At 37.2% G+C, this 19,180-nt stretch overlaps 1 protein-coding gene across 9 annotated transcripts in view; it reads right to left on the minus strand.

Annotated features, from left to right (window-relative positions):
- LAMA4 (laminin subunit alpha 4) overlaps window positions 1–19,180 on the minus strand; it is a 151,523-nt gene that overhangs the window by 17,007 nt on the left and 115,336 nt on the right. For all 9 annotated transcript variants that reach the window (XM_054493497.2, XM_063666504.1, XM_063666503.1 and 6 more), the window contains exons 19-31: window positions 18,538–18,677; window positions 15,870–16,043; window positions 15,108–15,253; window positions 14,511–14,673; window positions 13,503–13,636; window positions 12,871–13,042; window positions 9,871–10,002; window positions 8,211–8,353; window positions 7,107–7,245; window positions 6,514–6,651; window positions 4,736–4,869; window positions 3,654–3,818; window positions 2,708–2,861 (exon numbers count right to left, since the gene is read on the minus strand). In XM_054493497.2, coding sequence (XP_054349472.2) covers window positions 2,708–2,861; window positions 3,654–3,818; window positions 4,736–4,869; window positions 6,514–6,651; window positions 7,107–7,245; window positions 8,211–8,353; window positions 9,871–10,002; window positions 12,871–13,042; window positions 13,503–13,636; window positions 14,511–14,673; window positions 15,108–15,253; window positions 15,870–16,043; window positions 18,538–18,677 — 1,934 coding nt within the window. The remainder of the gene's footprint in view (window positions 1–2,707; window positions 2,862–3,653; window positions 3,819–4,735; window positions 4,870–6,513; window positions 6,652–7,106; window positions 7,246–8,210; window positions 8,354–9,870; window positions 10,003–12,870; window positions 13,043–13,502; window positions 13,637–14,510; window positions 14,674–15,107; window positions 15,254–15,869; window positions 16,044–18,537; window positions 18,678–19,180) is intronic.

Genomic DNA, 19,180 nt, shown 5'->3' on the forward strand with positions numbered 1-19,180 from the left:
TTAAAGGGGTAACTGTGTTTGCTTGAGAAGGTTGATGTCCCTCATCAGCCTGTAATGTTAATCTGCTGCCTATGAACCTCTAACCAGTGTTCAAGTGTCAGATAAAAAAATTTGCAGGATAAATCTTTTAGCATCAATGTATGAGGGTAACAGCAAGACTCTATTAGAATTTTATAGTATACTCTGAAAACTCCTTCATAGTATCTTCCAGCAAAATCCTTCATGCGAATCAATGAAATTATCTGTCTTCCATGTCAAACTCAGACAGAGATCCTAAGAAACTACTAAGTTTTAATTATACACACACAAAATTATTTTGTTGACATTGATAAAGCAGTCATGTATGAACAAAAGAGAAGTTTCAAGAGGATTGAAAAAAGTAGTCCACATATGCTCAAATATATGGAAAATGTCAAGATATAATGGTCAGTGAAAAACCATCAGAATGGAGAAGCTGGTGGAGACACTTCCCTCTTGCTGATGGTCCAGAAGCCAGCCTTGGAAGGCAATCAGTTCTTCCCCAGAAAAGATGTTCAACCTCACTAGCATTCAGAGAAATACAAACTAAAACCTCAATTTGTCCATCAGAATTGCAAAATTATAGAAATTTGATTATATTCATTGTTGACAATAGTGGGGGACAATATGTTCTTTCAAATGCTGTTTGTGGGAGTGTAAATTGGTATTGCCTCAATATTGAAAATGCATATTCCCTTGAGCCAAGCAATTTTACTTTTAGGAACCAGTCCTCCAGAATACTCACAAGGCTCTATAGAGATATAACCACTAATATTCACTGAATCTTTACTATATGCCTTGCGCTATGCTAAGTGCATATCATTTCATGCATTAACTCATTTAGTTTTTGTTACAACCCTATGATGCAGATAGCTGTGTATGTATTGAATACCTATTATATGCATTGTTCTGAGTGCTTATTATACGTCAGGGAACAAAATGAATGAGCTTGCATTTTAGTAGAGGAGACGGACAGTAAATAATAAACATAATAAAGAAAGCATGCTAATAAATTAAAATATAAGGACTACGAAAAAAGAATAGAAAGAGGCAAAAGAGCAGTATTACTGGTAGGAGGTAGGAGATAGGCTGCAGTATTCAATAGGGTGTCAGTGTAGGTCATTGAACAGGTGAGAGTCGAGCAATTGTAGAAGGAGGAGAAGTTGTCTGTGCAGGTACTTGGGAGAAGCGTGATCCAAGCAGAAGGGAAGCCTGAATAAAGAACCTAAGGTAGGAGTACACATGGCCCATTCTAGGAATAGTTGGGAGGCCAGTATGGGGAGAAGAGTGAGGGAGGTGGGCAAGTAGGAGGAGATGAACTCAGGGTAAGGCATGGATCGCATAGGGCCTCTTACGAATTGTGGTGCCTTGGGCTTTTACTCTGAGTGTAGTCGGGGGGCCATTTGAGCACAGTAGTGACATGATATGATTTATGTTTATAAGGATCTGACTGTAGGGTTGAGAATAGGCTATCAGGGAACAAGGTGGAAGCAAGGAGACCTGCTGGGAGGTGATGCAGTTACTCAGATGAGAGTTGGTGGCGTGGGCCAGGCTGGGAACACTGACACCTGAGCACACTCTTAAAATTGGATCATGAAAGAGGTGGGGAGGGTTAAACTGATAGAATTAGAAGGGATTAAGGGTCCCACTTGTAATGAAGGCAAATAATGTACACAGTTGAAGTAAATGAATGAGAAAGAATAGTAGTCAGGATGGAATTTTAGAACTCAAGATTTTGATAATGGAGTAGCTTTAGCCGATGTCACAGACCAACTGTGCATGTGACTGGTTGAAGTGAAGGTCCAGGAAGGAGGGGAAAAACCAGGGTAAGATCAGAAACTTGAATAATTTCCATGATTGTGACAAAAGGCTAAAATTGTTACACAAAAGCAAATGATACTAGAGAATTATAGTACTAAATAATATGTATTATTTATACAAACTGTTAAGCACAGGGACGTTTCAACCATTGTAAGGGAAACCATTGTAAGTTGGAAGTATGAATAAATAGCTGATTCAGACTGTTCATTGGAACAAGAACTGATGCAACAAACACGGATGAGCCTGGAGGACATTATGTTAAGTGAAATAAGGCAGGCACAGAAAGACAAATACTGCATGTTATCGTAAGTGGGAGCTAAAAATGTTGAGTTCACAGGAGACTAGAACTGTGGTTATCAGAGGCTGGGAAGGGCAGCGGCGGGAGGAGGATAGGCTGAGGTTGGTTAATGTGTACCAAATTACAGCTAGATAGGAGGAAATTGTTCTGTGTCTCTATAGTATGGTAGAGTGACTATAGGTAACAATAATTTATTGTATATTTCCAAATAGCTAGAAGAGATGATTTTGAATGTTCCCAACACAAAGAAATAATAAATGTTTGAGATAATAGACATGCTATCACTCTGATTTGATTTTTGCACATTATATATATATGTATTGAAAGATCACTCTGTACCCCATACATTTGTGCAATTATTACATGTCAATAAAAAGTAAAAAATGCTTCTATAACAAAGAATTAACGCAACAAATCTGGTAAACTAGAATATATGATACTGCAAGAATCCCATCTTTCCTATGTACGTAGTTGCAAAGTATGAAGTAAATTCTCTAAAACAGCAGTGTCTAGAACTGTGTGCATTGAAAATGATGACAATTAGGAAGTCAGAACGGCATTGTCTTTTACCTTTTTATTCTGACTTGCTTTAGGCTTGGATAAATTTTTTCCTTTTTTATGGAGGAGAAACAATGGTGAAGACTCAATGGGACACTCATAAAGAGAAGTGTGGACCTTTTCAGTATACCGTTGGAAATCTTCAACCTCCACATCTCTATCCACCCTGTGTTCGTAACAGAGGAAAAAATAAATATTAAAAATATTGTTCAGAATTACATGATGAAAATTATGGAAGTCAAACAGCTTTGGCAATTAAAATGTGTGTGTGTGTGTGTGTGTGTGAATGTGTGATGGGTCCTTACCCATCAACCACTCTTAACCAGAACCCTTTAAATTAACATTCAACCTGTCAATAACTATGTGCCTGGCATCACACATTTATAATAATGAACATCTTTTCCCTCAACACACTCTGGATGATTGGAACTACCTCTGTTTCTTAATCTATATTAAATTCCTCCCTTGCTTGTTCTTGTACTCAAGGAACTCCTATTGTCTTTGTTAAGGACCTAGATTAATAGCTTTCTTTAAAATCATGCATTAAATTAAGACTTTTGTAAACCTCTGGGTATGTTACTCTGTCATTAATGATAAGTACAAAAATAATTTCATCTAATATTTATAGCTTGCTGTATTCCAGACCCTGTACAAGTTTCTTTATGTGCATTATCTTCTCATTTACGCCTCATGACAAACCTACCAAGCAGGCACTATTATTATCTGCATTTTCAGGTGAAGAAATGAAGGCTTACTTAGTCAAGGTCATATGGAAATTAAAGGGCAAAGAACCTACACAGAAACCCAAGTATGACAGTTTCTCAAGCACATACAAGCTTTTAATTACTATCCCCTAATGCCTCAGATACATTTCATAGTTCTCAGTTTTAATATTTTTGCTGTTGTCTTGATTTTATTTATCAATCATGCAGATTCATTAATAATAAAAATATTATACCTGGTAAAGTAGGCATTACTTATGCAGCCAGTGAAATTAGCATACTGAGCACTGATTGGTGAGCCACCGAAGTAAAACTTCTTTTCACCTGCTTGTGTCTGTTCTATTTTCCCTTTGGTAGGATTCTTACTCCCAACTCTGCTTTTATCTACTATCAGTTCATATCTGCAAAAGAAAAAGGCTTCTTTACACACCACAGAGCTAGCATTTTACCTTGACCCACTCTAGGCTGGATAAGCAGGTTTTCTCATGAAATTGAAATGGAACATGTGGTTAATGAAAAGACAGAGAGTTGCCAAACTCTTCATGAGGCCCAGGATAAAATGGTTGGATATTTCTGTATGCAAAAAAAGATCCTCCAAACCAAGATTGGAATTTAAACCCGTACGGCAAGAAATTCAGATGACTAGTCATCAGCATTATTTGTGTGTGTGTGTGTGTGTGTGTATAAAACAGAGCATACCTTATGATGATCACTTAATCACATTTGTGGAACACCATTTTCATGGCAAAGCACATTAGATTATTTTGATCCTTACTGGAAGTGGGGCCCAGAAAAAGCCTACTCATGTTTTCTATGTCCACAAAAGTGGACATAGGATAGCAGCAGAGGTTCATTTCTTATTCCAGAGAACTTTTTTATTATGAAAAATAAATTCAGTATTATCTATTTTAAAGATGAAGTTTGAGCTTTTAAAATGTGGCCATAAATGTTGCATTCTCAATTGTTTGACTCAAGGTCTAAACAAGACCAATATTTGCTGAGCTCCTTCTATGTGCAAAATACTGCACTCCGTTCAGTAGGTAATATTAGTAGGCATTTCCCTCAAGGAGATTATAACCTATTGTTTTACTGGAAAAAGAACCCTTATATTTACTTTAAGAAATTTCATAGCGATTTATTTTTTCATGTCTTGGAAACTAATAGCAATATTTTTTTGAGGAAGGTAAGTTGTTCCTTCTAGCATTTTTGTTTTAACATTAGAAAATGTATAGGAGAGCCTATTATTCATAGTGGTTTTTGACATAATCATGTCCCACAAATAGACATGGTGGAAAGAATACGAAGTGAGGAGCTGTACCTTGTGGGTGAGACAGAGGTAATGACGAAGTGGGACAGCCCATCATTGTACTGCTTATCTATTGACTGAACTTTGATTCCCTTTACATCCATGACGACAGTACCGTTATCCAGTGAGATGGAGAACACGTCTGACTGAAATGCAAACACAGGCATGTAAGTAGGGAGTCTAGGGATCCAAAAGATGGAAACGTTTTCAACATTTACTGAATGGTATTGCTTAAAGGCAATATAGTGTGTAGGAAATTTTCTTGTAAAATAATTTCTATAAATAACAACCAAGAATACCTTATTGCTTGTACTGGTATTGCTTATAAAATTAGACACATTCCAGTAGAAGAATGTATCTCCTATATTTCCAACTGAAAATTTTTGATGACTTTGTTATGCTGAGAGTTGTCAACCCAGTCTCAGTTACTTTCCTACTTTCAATCTCACTTTTAATCCCTTCGAATAGATGATATTTGGGTCTCCTTGGGGATGTAGCTAGATGGCTAGGCAAGGGTTAATTTGCTAGTTTGGCTTTTAAAAATCTTTCACTTTTTCATCTAGAGGCAGAAGACACATTTTTAAAAGCAAGTTAGCTCTTCTTATCTGAATTTGCTTATTGCTTGTCTTAAAATATTTGGCAAATGTTAATCTTGCTTCTCTTGTATGGGCACCAACTTCTTAAGTCTGCCCTCAAAATAGACTACTTTTTATGGGCAAAAAGTGTTATTTAACTAACCACGGTAGTCTGAGGCAGGTTTGGGTCAGAAGTTCTACAGAATGCTTTGGGTAAATTCTCACAAATTCTACTGATTCCAATTAAATTGGATATAAATGTGTCAGATGCAGGTAATATATATGAGAAGTGAAAGCTGCTTTCAGAAGTTATATGATGACCTGGCACATCAGTGTATATATTGATGATGACCTTTTCAGAGACCCATCAGTTGGATCTTACAGTCACCAATCCTCTACAGACCTTAGTTTATTCTTGAAATAACATATCTTTATAAGCTGAGCTCAAATGCTCTGTAGCAAATCTAAGAGAAGTATGTATGTTCTTTTTACTCTTTTATAAATTAAATCACAAATGTGTTTGTTCATTGCATACAAACAGGGACTCTTAACAATTTTTGTGCCAGAAACACCTTTGGCATTTTGGTAACACATAGGGACCGCTTCACAAAATAATGTTTTTAAATGTATAAAACAAAACATATAATAATACAAAGGAAACCAATCATATTGAAATACAGTTTTCAAAATCTTAAAATAATCTGTGATATTATTATAACTTTTTTATTAAGGCACTAAATAATAAGATTCCATAGCAGACCTAATAACATTAGAAGTAGCAATGAGCAAAAATGACATTCTGGGATTTCTGTGACAATTGTAATGTGAAACAAAAAAATCTGTGATTTCTATTAATGACAAAGTCACAGGTACTGGTAATACTACTGTGGTGTGTTGCCTAGAGTCATAATCAAAGAAAATGATCAATTTCAGTGAGAGAAAATAAAGATATAATCTTTTGCCATTAAGTCCACAGACCCCCTGAATCTATCCATGAACCCTTGGGGGTGGGTCTATGAATTCCCGGTTAGGAACTTCTGATATACAATACATATAATCTTTTATAAAGTGTTTGAAATGAGGCATTCTGTGTGTCTACGTGCAAGTCAAAATTAATCTGAATAGAAAATCACTTCTAACATGCATTACAAATTATTTTTAACAGGCAAAACAATTATCACAAAGAAGTTTCCTCAGAGAAAAACAAATACTTACCCCTGAAGCATAGTAGAATAGTAACCCATTTGGTTGTAATGTTCGGAAATTAAAACCTCCTTCAAAGCCATCAAAGAAAGATATTTTCTGAATTGAAGAAATGAAGCTCTGTCCATTGAAATATGCTCTGCGAGATATCTGTGTGCCAAAACAAGTAGAGATAGTGTTTTTGAGAATTATCAAATGCTTAAAACTATCAATGTTTCACATACGGAGGGCCTTGCCTGTTAGTTTCTACGTAAATAGTTTATTTTCCCACTTCTGGTCTATGTTGGAATTCAGGCATACACCAGGAGCTCCTCTGAGAGATGGGGTTTCATCTTCTCCACTGACTCCAACCTGAGTGAACGATGATGCTAGCACACCCTCTCTGGGTGTTAGATGCCCCACCCATGGAAAACTGAAGCAAATGAACAAGTCACAGAGGAACCCCATGCACAAGAGCCCTTCTAGCTTAATGGTTCTTTCTGGTGGTGGCAGAAAGGAACCCAAGGTGTACCTAGGATCAGAGAGAAGCTGAAAAGAGCTTTTCCAGCTTTTGAGAGTGATAAGTATTGTGTCTATTAAAAAGCTTTTGACTGAGTGGTTCTTACAAGAGAGTCTTCTGGGCATCCATAACCAACTCCCAGGGTTTCTGTCTGCTCCAGTAAATTGAAATCTTTCTTTTGGAACTGGAAGCCCTTCATGCATCCTCTGAAGTTGATATCTAGGGGAAGGTGTGCTCTGAGGGCCCTGGAAAAGAAAGTCAGCCTCACTGATACAGTCATGATGATGATGTTACCCTGCATATGTAGGCTATGGAATTTGCATTTAATTATAGTCATTTGTAATGGCTTTATAATCACTCATATTCTCATGCTTTCTTTGATAGGCACACAGCAATGTCTAATCTTTGCCTATAGAAGAGTTTTGTTCTGAGTCAAGCCAATTTGTTCTTTATAGTTTTCAAAATGCTTTAACTTATATTATGTCACTTTATAACAATTCAGTGAAATAGATGGAGATGCTATTATTTCCCTTTAGCAGTCGATTATTAGGTTGAATCATAGGGAACTGACATGTTACATGTAAATATAATCAATTCTTAGTAATTTCACAGGGTTTAACCTATAAAATGAAACTAAGAAATAAATTATTCTCTTATGTCACAAGCGATGTTAGGATTTGAACACAGGTCTTCAGACTTTTATTAATCCACGTTGTTAATGAATCCATTTTGGCATTTTTTGCAACAAATCTGTAATCAAGAAAGTTTAGGGGAGTGTCTTAATGTTTCATTATACGTAATACACAACCCTTTGGATAACCTTAAAAATCTGTGTAGCTCAGATGCTCTTGGAGAGTTCAAAATGGGTTTAAGGCTAAAGCAAAAGTAAATGGACAAATGCTGTTTTGTCTTCACACGATACACATGTTCCACCGTTCCTATTATTGATGAGAAATATTGCATTAGATCATGTTCTAAGAGTAATACAATAATTGAAGAAATCTGTGATTACATCTATGCGATGCTAATTTCAGGAGGTCCTGAGGACTGACTGCAGAGGGCCTGAAGGTACATGAATGTGTGTGCCTGTGCCTGTCCCTGTGTGTAAAAGTAGCAAGTAAGGGTGCGTACACTGTTACTAGACCTCTCCTGGATGTTGCCAGCCCAGTACATTGCTAGGAACAAACAGCTACTTAACAAAAAGCCTTACCTGGATTGTAAGATTTCTAGGGGAGCTCCTCCAATGTATATATCTGTAAAAGGTATTTTCATCTTTTCATTATCCATGCTCTTGACATGCCTTCTGTCAACTACCAAGATCATTTTCTTATCATTGTGGTAAATGATTGAGATCTGGGAGAGATAATATATAGTAAGCCTTGATTAACTATTTAATATTCAGTTCTTTGATGACTTCTATATATTTTAATTCTCCTGGCTATACTAGCTGTTCTTCCATGCCTTTGTGCTTGTTTGTTCACAAAATGGGGAATAGATAGATGTTCTTTTCTCACAGACTTGAAAACTCTTGCTTCTACAAGCAGCAGTTCACACTTTCTGGGAAAGGAGGTCTGTATGAAGAGGGAGCCAGCCCAAGAAAAATTTTGCGATTAGACCTATTGTTTCCTCCTGCTCCTTCTGAGAGGATTCAGGAAAGAACCATAAACAGGTGCCACCGTTCTCTTCTTTTTTAAAAACAACTTTATTCAAGTCTAGTTGATATACAAAGAACTACACATATTTTATGTATACAATTTGATGAGCTTGGACATATGCAAACACTCATATCATCCCACAATCAAGGTAAGAGACATATCACACATTTCCCAGCATTTCCTTATGTCCCTTTGTGGTGTGTGTGTGTGTGTGTGAGCATGTGTGTTAAGCACACTTAACATGAGATCTATCCTAAATAAATTTTAAATTAGTTTTAACTATAGGCTCCATGCTGTACAGCAGATTTCAAGAACTTACTCACCTAGCACAACTGAAACTTTATACCCATTGAACAGCAATTTCTTATTTCCCCATCTCCTAACCCCTGGTGACCCCTATTGTATTCCCAAGCAGGTGCCTTCTGGAATCTAGATTGCATGTTACCAGGTGTGATTTTTTTTGGTGACACAGTGAGCAGTTCTAATGAATCTGCAAAAATGCTAGTCAGAGAAATAGTTAAAATATTCTTGTATTGTAAACCATTCTCATGAGGCTATGCACTTTTAACTGAAAAGGGAAATACAGTCTCCTACCCTTTGCATTTTGGTTCAACTTAAAAGATATTATGCCTTGTATACACTTTATTAAATTGTATATTTAAAATAGTTAATGAAAATGGATGAAATATATTTTCAGTAGTCTGCACATCTGTTTCAAAACTAAAGGGGATTCTTTGTGAGTTCTCTTTATAAGGAAAACTGTGCTAGTATTTTCTAAATTCTGGATAAGTGGTTTAAAAGGAAATTCTGTATTTACTTATATGTATTCTTGTTAAATTTGGTGGGGCTCAAAGGATAAGCAAAAAAAAGGCTATGTATCTACACTCTGGCTCATTCAACAAATGTATAAAAGTATTCTGTAGGAATACCAATTGAGATATTTAAGATTAATAGAAGCCTTCTGGTTAATTAAGCAATTAAAAGGAATCTTTCAGTGATTTTTAAATTGGAACATCAACAGGACAAATACATTCATTGTTTTAAAGCAAATGTTTTCCTGGGGTTGAGAAGATGAGGGTCCTTCAGTTGCTCTTTAGATATGGAAGTTCTCTGTTTATTTACCATCCTGCCTGTCTCATTTGACTGTCTGATTAGATTAACAGATCTAAGTATAAAAAACAAAAACAAAACCAACCAAACTACAATGATTTGTACCTCATGGTATTTTGCATCATTAATTTGAGCTTTCTTTAATGTATCTTCAAGATGCACAGGGCCACTGCTGAATCCAAAATCATAGAACACATGTAGGTAACCATTGCGCATTTCCAGTCTGAAAAACATACTCTGAGGAGAGAAAGAAATTGGAAGATAGGAACATCTGTTATGCGAGTAGAGTCAGATTTAGCTGAATTTGAGAAATAAGACTGTATTCTTTATTATTGGAGCTATTTGAAGACTAAGAAAGTCTCATGAAATTCTTATGAAATAAAAGTGACAATGGCCGGGAGTGGTGGCTCACACCTGTAATCCCAGCACTCTGGGAGGCCGAGGCAGGTGGATCACTTGAGGCCAGGAGTTTGAGACCAGCCTGGCCAACATGGCAAAACTTTATCTCTACTAAAAATACAAAAACTAGCCAGGCATGGTGGTAGGCACCTGTAATCCCAGCTACTTGGGAGGCTGAGGCAAGAGAATCGCTTGAACCCAGGAGGCGGAAGTTACAGTGAGCCAAGATCGTGCCAGTGCACTCCAGCCTGGGCTACAGAACGAGACTCTGTCTCAAAAAAAAAAAAAAAAAAAAGTGACAACTACTTCCATATCAGCAGCTATTTCTCTTCTTAATACATAAAAGTTAATATTTATACACAGTGTAAAAATTCTTTTGTTTTCATTCTACTTTCTGAATTAATGGATGAAGTTTTAAGTCTACATTATTGCCCTTTAAGAAAATCTTGAAAATAGAGTATAGTATACCATGTTTATTCAACTGCCTTGTCTTTAGGAAACTTTTAAAAATTATAGCAGGCCAACAGATGTGTCTGCATTTATTTTAGGTGAAAATTAGTAAAATTAAAAAATAATTTCAAGGTATTCTGAAAAGAATCTTCCATATTATCAGCAAATATGGATTTAAAAAAAGAAGGTCATTGCTGTATTGTTTTGAAACACTGGATTTATGTAAATAAATATAGAATTATTATGCACTTGGAACACATGATGTTTAAGAATCAAAGAAATTTTGTAACACTCAAATAATTTACTGGAGGTTTGCTTGTTTCAGAAGATAGTTCATAGATACAAGAAGTCAATGGATTTGAAAAATAAAGCATTGTGGCAAAGTCCCTATTCTATAGGAAGTGATCTCCTGAGTGGAGTTTGTACATTCCTGGGAGTGTGGAAAGCAACCTGCTGGAGTTTAGGAAGAAAATATTTCAACTTCTATTTATACTAATTTAAAAAAACCTAAAATAGAGAAGAAAATATTTCAATGTCCATTTATACTCACTAAAAAATCTAAAATAGAGAAAGAAACTAACTTTTAATATTTAATATGTGAACTATTGACTCTGGGCCTTCATTTTGTCCTTTTGTCAGACTTTCACAAAATTCACATAGTATGTGTGGCTTCCCAAGAGGGGTTCCACACTTGAAGGGTTGAAGGTAGCTCCTCATCCATTTCTTTGCTTCTAGCCTATTGCAATTTATTGCAGTTTACATGTGGCTAGTTACATGGATTTAAGGGGGATATAACCGAAATAATAGAATATTTACACTCATTTTGTATTGAGATGTAGAGTGATGTAAAAATATTTTGAGACACACAGATATTTGCTGGCTACTTCCTACAAATTTCTGAAAATGCTATCAAGTTTATAGACGGTTACACATTTTTCTTTGTAACATGAATTATTCTAAATTTGTTGAACTTTATGTGTGATAACAAATGTCTGACAGTAGTATGAATCCTACTAGTTATTTCAAAAAAGAAACATACTGTCACATCAATGTAAGGGTATTATCATGATAATGGATGAGAAAGTAACTTCTTCTCTTTTTTTTTGAGGACAGTTATACTGTGGAGAGATGGTTTTTAAAAAATATGTTTGGGAATTTTTCTATTGTTGCTTTTGTTGATGGGAACAATGTAAATGCAATCCCACAAAAACTCTCCTATCAGCTCTATTAAAACATTTGAGGGAAGAAATTTCTAACCTTTAGAAAAATCTTTCAAATAAAGATTTTCAATAGCTTTGTACCCTTTTATTAAAGTTTACAAAATGATATCTGGTTAGCTTATAAGAACTAATATTAGAAAAAAGGAAATATACCAGTCAAATCTCAAAGACAACCTTTGCCACTTGGTGAATGTGATTGAAAACTATTTGAGTTGGTAGCCACAGCTAATGATATGCTTCTTTCATTTTTTATTTTTGTGAGGTATCTTGTCTAGTTACAACCACCAATAAAATTACTGTTGAAATAAACTGGACTTAGGACAAGACTTTTGAATCACTGTGTCACAAAGAGTTTAAGGATTTTCAAAAATATTTAGCATACTTAATTATATTTTCTCACTAAAAGTATTTTCTTTGAGCTGTACAGTAGATAAAGTACTATTAAAAATAATTTTTAGTGAGAGAAAAACATTTCTGTATCATTAATAAATAAGTCAATTTAATCTTCATTTTAAACATATATAATCTTTTATTTTATCTTTATATAATTTGTCCTTTATTACAAGCTTTGACTCTTTCATACTATATTTATATCTGTTTATAGTACACATATATCATTTATAAACAAAGATATATATGTGTGTGTACATACATATATACTTACATACACACATACATATATACAAAGCATGCAAGCTTTGCTTTAAAATTGATTAGGGCATATGATTTGGAAAAGTTAGGAGCCCAGTGCAAAATTTCTGCAGACACACTGTTCACCTAGATCTTGGTTCTAATTTCCTCAAAGTTCCCTTAGTTTATTGATATCCAAAAATGTACTGTGGGGAAATGCATCTCAGGGTTGCTTTTATTTATTGGTGTCATTACTTTCCTGAAGAAGAAAATCCAATCTGACTTTCTAAACTAGAATTTCAGTTTGATGGCATGACACACTAGACCTGGGAAGGTTCCTGGAAACATGAGTAGCAGAAAGTAAAGGAAATAAAGGAGAAGTAGTAGGACTTGTATTTTTACTCACTCCATTGACCATCAGGAGAATAAGGCCGTTGTCAGCTGGTGTTCGAACTTCTATGTCAAAGCGAGTCACCTGACCAAATTTCCCTCTCCTTGTGATGTCTCTCACCACGGCATAACCGGAGCCATCGAAGAAGTAACTGGCAGCCCGACTCTGAGTGAAGGCCAGCTTATCTCTGAAATGGAAACACAAGGGTCATTTGAACACTAGAGTTTCTGTAATGCTTTTCAAGTGAAGCCCTTTTAACCCATTCTTCTAACATCTTCTGTGGACCTTACAACATTTAAATGAAGTCCTGATGTCTGAAAGGAAGAGATAAAGAGGTATTTGTAGGTACATTAAATGGATTGTTTTCTTCTCTATCCTGTGTGCTAAGACAACTGAAGTCTCCAGGGACACCCTAGTCTCTGGAATCCTAAATCAAGGCTGCAAACAAGTTGTTTAACACTTGATACTTGGGCATGCTCTTCTATGATAGAGGACAGGTGAAGAGTTTTTTGCAGGTATGACTTACGTAGTTTCAAAACTGGTTTCCCCAAAGAAAAGTTTGAGAACCTGAATATTGACTCATACTTGTTCTATCTGCTGCTCTTGCATGAATATCCAAGTCTTTAGTACTCTCAACTGTCTCTTACCGGGCACATGGCACTGATGTGGAGGGGTCCATATTATAGATGTGCTTAAAGTTGTACAAGCTGATCACATCATTATTCAAAGTGGCCAGTTCCAGGCAGCCAACGAAGCCAGGCAGGTTTAAGCTGGCAGGGAGCTATGCAATAGAAAAAGTAAAACCACCTGTCTCATGGTCATATTTTACTCAGACATCACAGAACAGACAATGCAAATAATAGTAGGTCAAGGAGACCTACCCCTTCGTAGAAATATCTTTCTAGATCCGAGTGTGTTTATGCCAAATCATTTAGACATGGAGTAACTTGTCAGTTGTGCAAATCTTAGCAGAGAAAGTGGGATTTACTGAGCATAGATTATGTGCTGGTCATAGGCTGGACAGTGAATTCCTGACAAAAATCAGTCATTACACCAGCTTTGTGAGGTAGGTATTCTTGTTCTCATATAATGAGAGGGAAAATAATTCTCAGATAAATTCCAATTATGTGCCCATAACTAGTAATAATAGTCCTGAAATTGGAACCCTAGATCAACTTCCCATCTTCTTCGATCTTTCCTTTATCCCCCTTCATCAGATTTCATACTCTCTCCTAGGTCCCACCCCCTCTCTCATCCCGGATACTTTATTTCATACCTGTGTTAGGTGAGATAACTGAATTTTTGAAACCTCCACTGCAAAGCTGAAGATTACATCTAAACTGTGGTGACACCACAAGCTATGGACATTCCTGTGGCAGGTGGGGGTAATATTAATTACGTATGCATGTATCAGAATGAATGAACTGATCTTCAGGAGTTAGCTATAACTTGAAAGCATTTGACATTATGAAAATACGAGTAGCATAGACCAGATTTACACATCAGGTTTGTAGATTCTGGTTCAGAATTCTACTCCCCCATGAACTAAGCTCTTAAAGTGATATCAGCAATCCCCAAGTCATTATAGGTTTATGGATTTATAAAAACAATTACCGTAGATTTGTAATAGGTCAAAATATAGCTGTATGGCTGACCTTGAAGTTGGAAGGCACTCCACCAACATAAAACACCGTGTCCTCAGGGTCCAGGTCCAGCAGAGAGTCATCTCCCGAAAATTCTCCCTTTTTAATGAACTTTTCCTCTGCTGTGCTACTTAGACTCGGGACTGTTAGAAACACCTTTCCATGTTTTCCCACCCTATTGAGATAAATAATTTTCACTTGTTATTATATAATTTATAGAAAACACTTTTTAAATGTCAAAATGTTAATGCTCCCTCATCACAAAATGGGTAATTTTGTGACACTAATAAGCATTTATAAAATACCACAATCAATGAGAAAGAGAAGAAAGACATTCCATTTTGAAATTAGTTCATGGATTGACCAGGTAAAATCTAATAATCAGATTGTGATTTAGAAATGACTTTTTTTTTCTTTCCTACTAAGGTGTTTGGGAAAGAATACAAGAATAATGGAAGAAAACGGAGCAAGAATAAAGGGAGGAAAATGCTATTTATAACATCCACGGGAAGACTATGTATGTGTGTGCATGTGTGCATGCACATGTGCACGTTCAACAGGTTTCTTGTGAAATGTGCATATATGCCCTGTGTCATGGATTCACTGTACCTTTCAATCTTGACGATGCTGAAGTAAGCAGGCCAGGAACTGACGGGCTTGGAGTCCAGGGGAATCTCCACATCTTTAGTTCCCAAATTATAGACGTATACCAGGTTATCATTTTTGATTGCAAGACCCATATACTCTTTTTTGGCCTGAAATATCAAGAAGTAAGAAGTCACTTAAATAAAATTCATAGGAATAAACAGCATCTTTTTTAAAGGACAATCAGAAATCCAAATACTTGGGTATATACAAGTGACTTCTGGCCTGAATTATTATCCAAAGCTCCTGTGAGCAGGCAGTGGCTCTTCCTTTCCAGCCTCCCTGTGGCCACATCAGAGTCTGCTGGCCCCATCCTTGCTCAGGCCTGTGGAAATTTGTTGGCTGCCTGGAATGGGCTAATTTTGTGAGGCTAACCCAGGAATATAATACAGCCTGACAGTACCGATCACTATGCATCTCCAAACAGGATTCAGCATCAAACAGAATAGGCTTCTGTCTTTCTGAAAGTCTTTGAGGTGTTCCATTCAGACTCATCAAAGTTAGTAGTGTGATGGTGATAGGAAACAATCCCCACAATATCCCACACAGAGAAGAAATTACTTGTCCTTGAGTCATTCTTTTAATTTTGCCATTAAATTGAGATCTTCTGAGTTACCAGAATGGACATTGTTTTGGTTTGTTTGCCTAGGTGGCTTTATTTTAGGCAAGAGAAAAAGCAGCTTTCCTTGTAAATATTATTCCCTCCTTTCAAACTCATGTGCTTACATTTTTGCTTCCGAGGTACAGGATAAACTGATCTGCAGTCTCGGTCAGTTCTGGCTGCTTCACAGGGGGTTTCATGTACAGGCTCAGAGACGTGAAGGCCTTTAAGTCATCCATACTGGTTCTCGAGTGCACTTCCACAGCTGACTGGCCATCAAACATCATGGAGACTTGGATCTGGAGTGACACAATGGTTTCATTAAAAGTGCTTTGCAGAAATGGGCAGAGTGCTTTCCTGTGGTTCCCTCATTCGTGACAGGGGCCTCTAAGCTCTCTCCACCTCCATACCTTTAGTTATTTACAACATCCTCCCCTAGTTGAAGAGAAGACTTAGGGCAGATTGTGACACAGTAGTTTAAAGTGGGGTGAAAGAAAGCAAAAAAAAAAAAGTGGTGACTAAGTAGATCCAAGAATGAGGATAAATATGAATTCCACCATGAACGGTATACTTGGTTTGGGTGAATTAAACAACTTGCTCAAGTTGTCTGGTCAGTATACAATTCACAAGGCTCATACAATTTATACAAAACTAATTGTTTGGGAGAAGTAGAACTAATTTCAGTTACTAATACAGCTGGGACTTTGTCCCTAGGGTCCTCATAAAAGGGGCATGGGGTGAGGCTGTGAGCAACATCCTTGCCCTTGTCTACACAGTTGGGAGGGGTCTGGACTAGCTTTGCAGTCTCAGACCAGGTGGGCTCTGCCACTTCCTAACTATGTAACTTTGAGCAAGTCACTTAACCTTCAGTTTCCTCATCTGTGAAATGAGGATAATAAATTTGTTGTGAGCATGAAATACAATAACTATAAAGTGCTTTCCAGTGCCTGGTCCTACCATTATAATAACTGTAATAATGAGTTCATAAGGTGCCTCTTATGATGGCTCACAGAAAGGCATCACAACAAAGCACAATTCAGTAAGTGCATTTCCAAGAGGCCCAATATGATATGCTGAACTGGTCTGATTCAGGGGTAATTTTTAGAGTATTTACAAGTGGATGGATTGTGTATACTTATGTCATTTATCTGAATCTTTCCAAATGATTAGGCATCTTTATATTAATTTATTAATGTTGATTTGGCTAATGTGGGTGGTCAGTGAGCTCAAGGCTCTATTTCCAAATGACTGGAGTGCAGCTATCCTATGTTACCAGTTGAGTAAAAACTAATACTTTTTTTTTTTTTGAGACACAGTCTCACTGTCACCCAGGCCAGAGTGCAGTAGCACAAGGTCATCTCACTGCAACCTCCGCCTCCCAGGTTCAAACAATGCTCGTGCCTCAGCCTCCTGAGTAACTGGGACTACAGGTGTGCGCCACCATGCCCAGCCAATTTTTGTATTTTTGGTAGAGACAGTGTTTTGCCATGTTGGCCAGGCTGGTCTCAAACTCCTGGACTCAAGAGATCTGCCCACCTTGGCCTCCCAAAGTGCTGAGATTACAGGCATGAGCCACCGCGCCTGGCCAAGACCAAAACATCTGAATAAACAAGAAGTGTGGGGGATTAAAGTCTTACATTAATAAGTGAGAGTCTGAGAATAGTGCATGTCTGCATGAAAACCATCCCACTTGGGGGCACTGAGTGGGCTCCCAACTCCCAAAGGTAGGGCTAAGTCTGTCTTTAGCAAATGGTCTTAGGTGATTAAGGTCCCAAAGTCATACTCTTTATAGAAATAATATTACAAGAAAGCACTCACAAGAACCTAGCTTTTAGAATGCCATTTCTTGAAGTACCTTTAGATAAACCTTTTTTGAAAATGTTCACTGGGGGCATCTAAATAAGGTAATTTGTCACAAGGGACCATTTGTCATCATTTAAAAGTCAGGTCTATTTACCAAGAATAATCTTCTACATTACAAAATGTTGATTTCTAACTCTTCTTTCTGTCAGTAATTAAGACCAGTAGTCTGCTCAGGCAGATTCTTAACTGAGAAAATAAAACCATATACTTTGTTTATAAAAAGTGAGTCTGGTCTATGAATCAATTAAAAAAATTCAAGAGGTCCAAGAACAAGCTCCACTTTGCCACACTGAAAAGTAATTGCTATGTCAGGAGATGTTCCTACAAATGCCGGCTCTAGTTATCTTCTGCTAGGTTGCTTCTGTATGTGTCCCAAAACAGTGTCTTTGTTGAGTTTATTCCTCTTAGCCAGTATGTGATTCCTCAGTCAACCCTGCGGGTGGTCAGTAAAAGCTTCTGCGTAATTTGTGTTGTACCAGATAATTTCTTGAAGGGGTAGGACAGATGGGATAGATTATTCCATTATGGTAATTGCACTAAAGCAGCTGTTAAAATAACAAATAAAATATAAGAACGCATTGAGGCTTTTATTGAGGCTTTACTTCTTTTGCTATATTAGCTTTATTGACTAGTTTAACTCTGTGGTTTTTAAACCTGGCTACACATTAGAATAACCTGGGAGCTTTAAAGAACATACAGGTACTGAGCCCTTTCTCTACAGAGTCTGATCTATTGCTTTCAGGTTGGGACCCGGAATTGGTTTTGTTTTCAGTGTTCCTCACGTGTTTCTAATTAGCAAATGGGGCTGAGAACTACTGAGTTGGCGAATACAGCAGAAAGGTCCAGGCTCTGGAAGCTGCTCAAGCAGTTGGAGCTCAGCTTCGTGTTATTATTATCAATGACTGACTGATGAGTCTTTCCATCAGTTACCTTGCTGGCAACACTTCTGGTCTGAGCAATGAGCTCTCGGATCCTCTGGATGCTGGCAGAAACGTTGCTTGCAGGCCGCTTCTGCTCAACCATACGAAGCTGATCCAGGAGCTGAGGGACAACCTCTGTCAGATTTCTTACTGCAGTTAATAAAAATTAATCACTTCAGTAAATATCTCAATATTATATTTCAAGAATCAGATGCAGACAACAAACATGGATTACATATGGTAGAACTATGAGAAATTATTTTTAATCCTGCAAAATTAATAGTAAAGCCTGTAAGGTACACAGATGTGCTTTGATCAGGTAATAGGTTGAGGCAGACATCTGGGCCAGACGGACTCAGCCAGTTTAGGGCACAGATGCATACTCCATTTGTTATATAACCTGTTTGTGTAAGCTCATACTTGGCTCAGAGCCACTATTGTTTGAAAAGGTATAACTGCCCTGTTGATGCCATGCACAGGATGCATGCTCTTGCGCCCAGAGAAAGAGAGAATGCCAAGGCCGCCTGTCTTGCAGACGGACAGAGGGAGAGCCAGGGCTCAACATGGCTCAGGCGTGCTGGTGCCCAAAGAGAGAGTAACGCTACTGACCCCTGTAGGGGAGAGCCAGTTGCCTTGAAGGCAGGCATGGGGGA

The sequence above is a fragment of the Pongo pygmaeus genome, chromosome 5 (genome assembly GCF_028885625.2).
Source record: "Pongo pygmaeus isolate AG05252 chromosome 5, NHGRI_mPonPyg2-v2.0_pri, whole genome shotgun sequence".
Taxonomy (NCBI): Eukaryota; Metazoa; Chordata; class Mammalia; order Primates; family Hominidae; genus Pongo; species Pongo pygmaeus.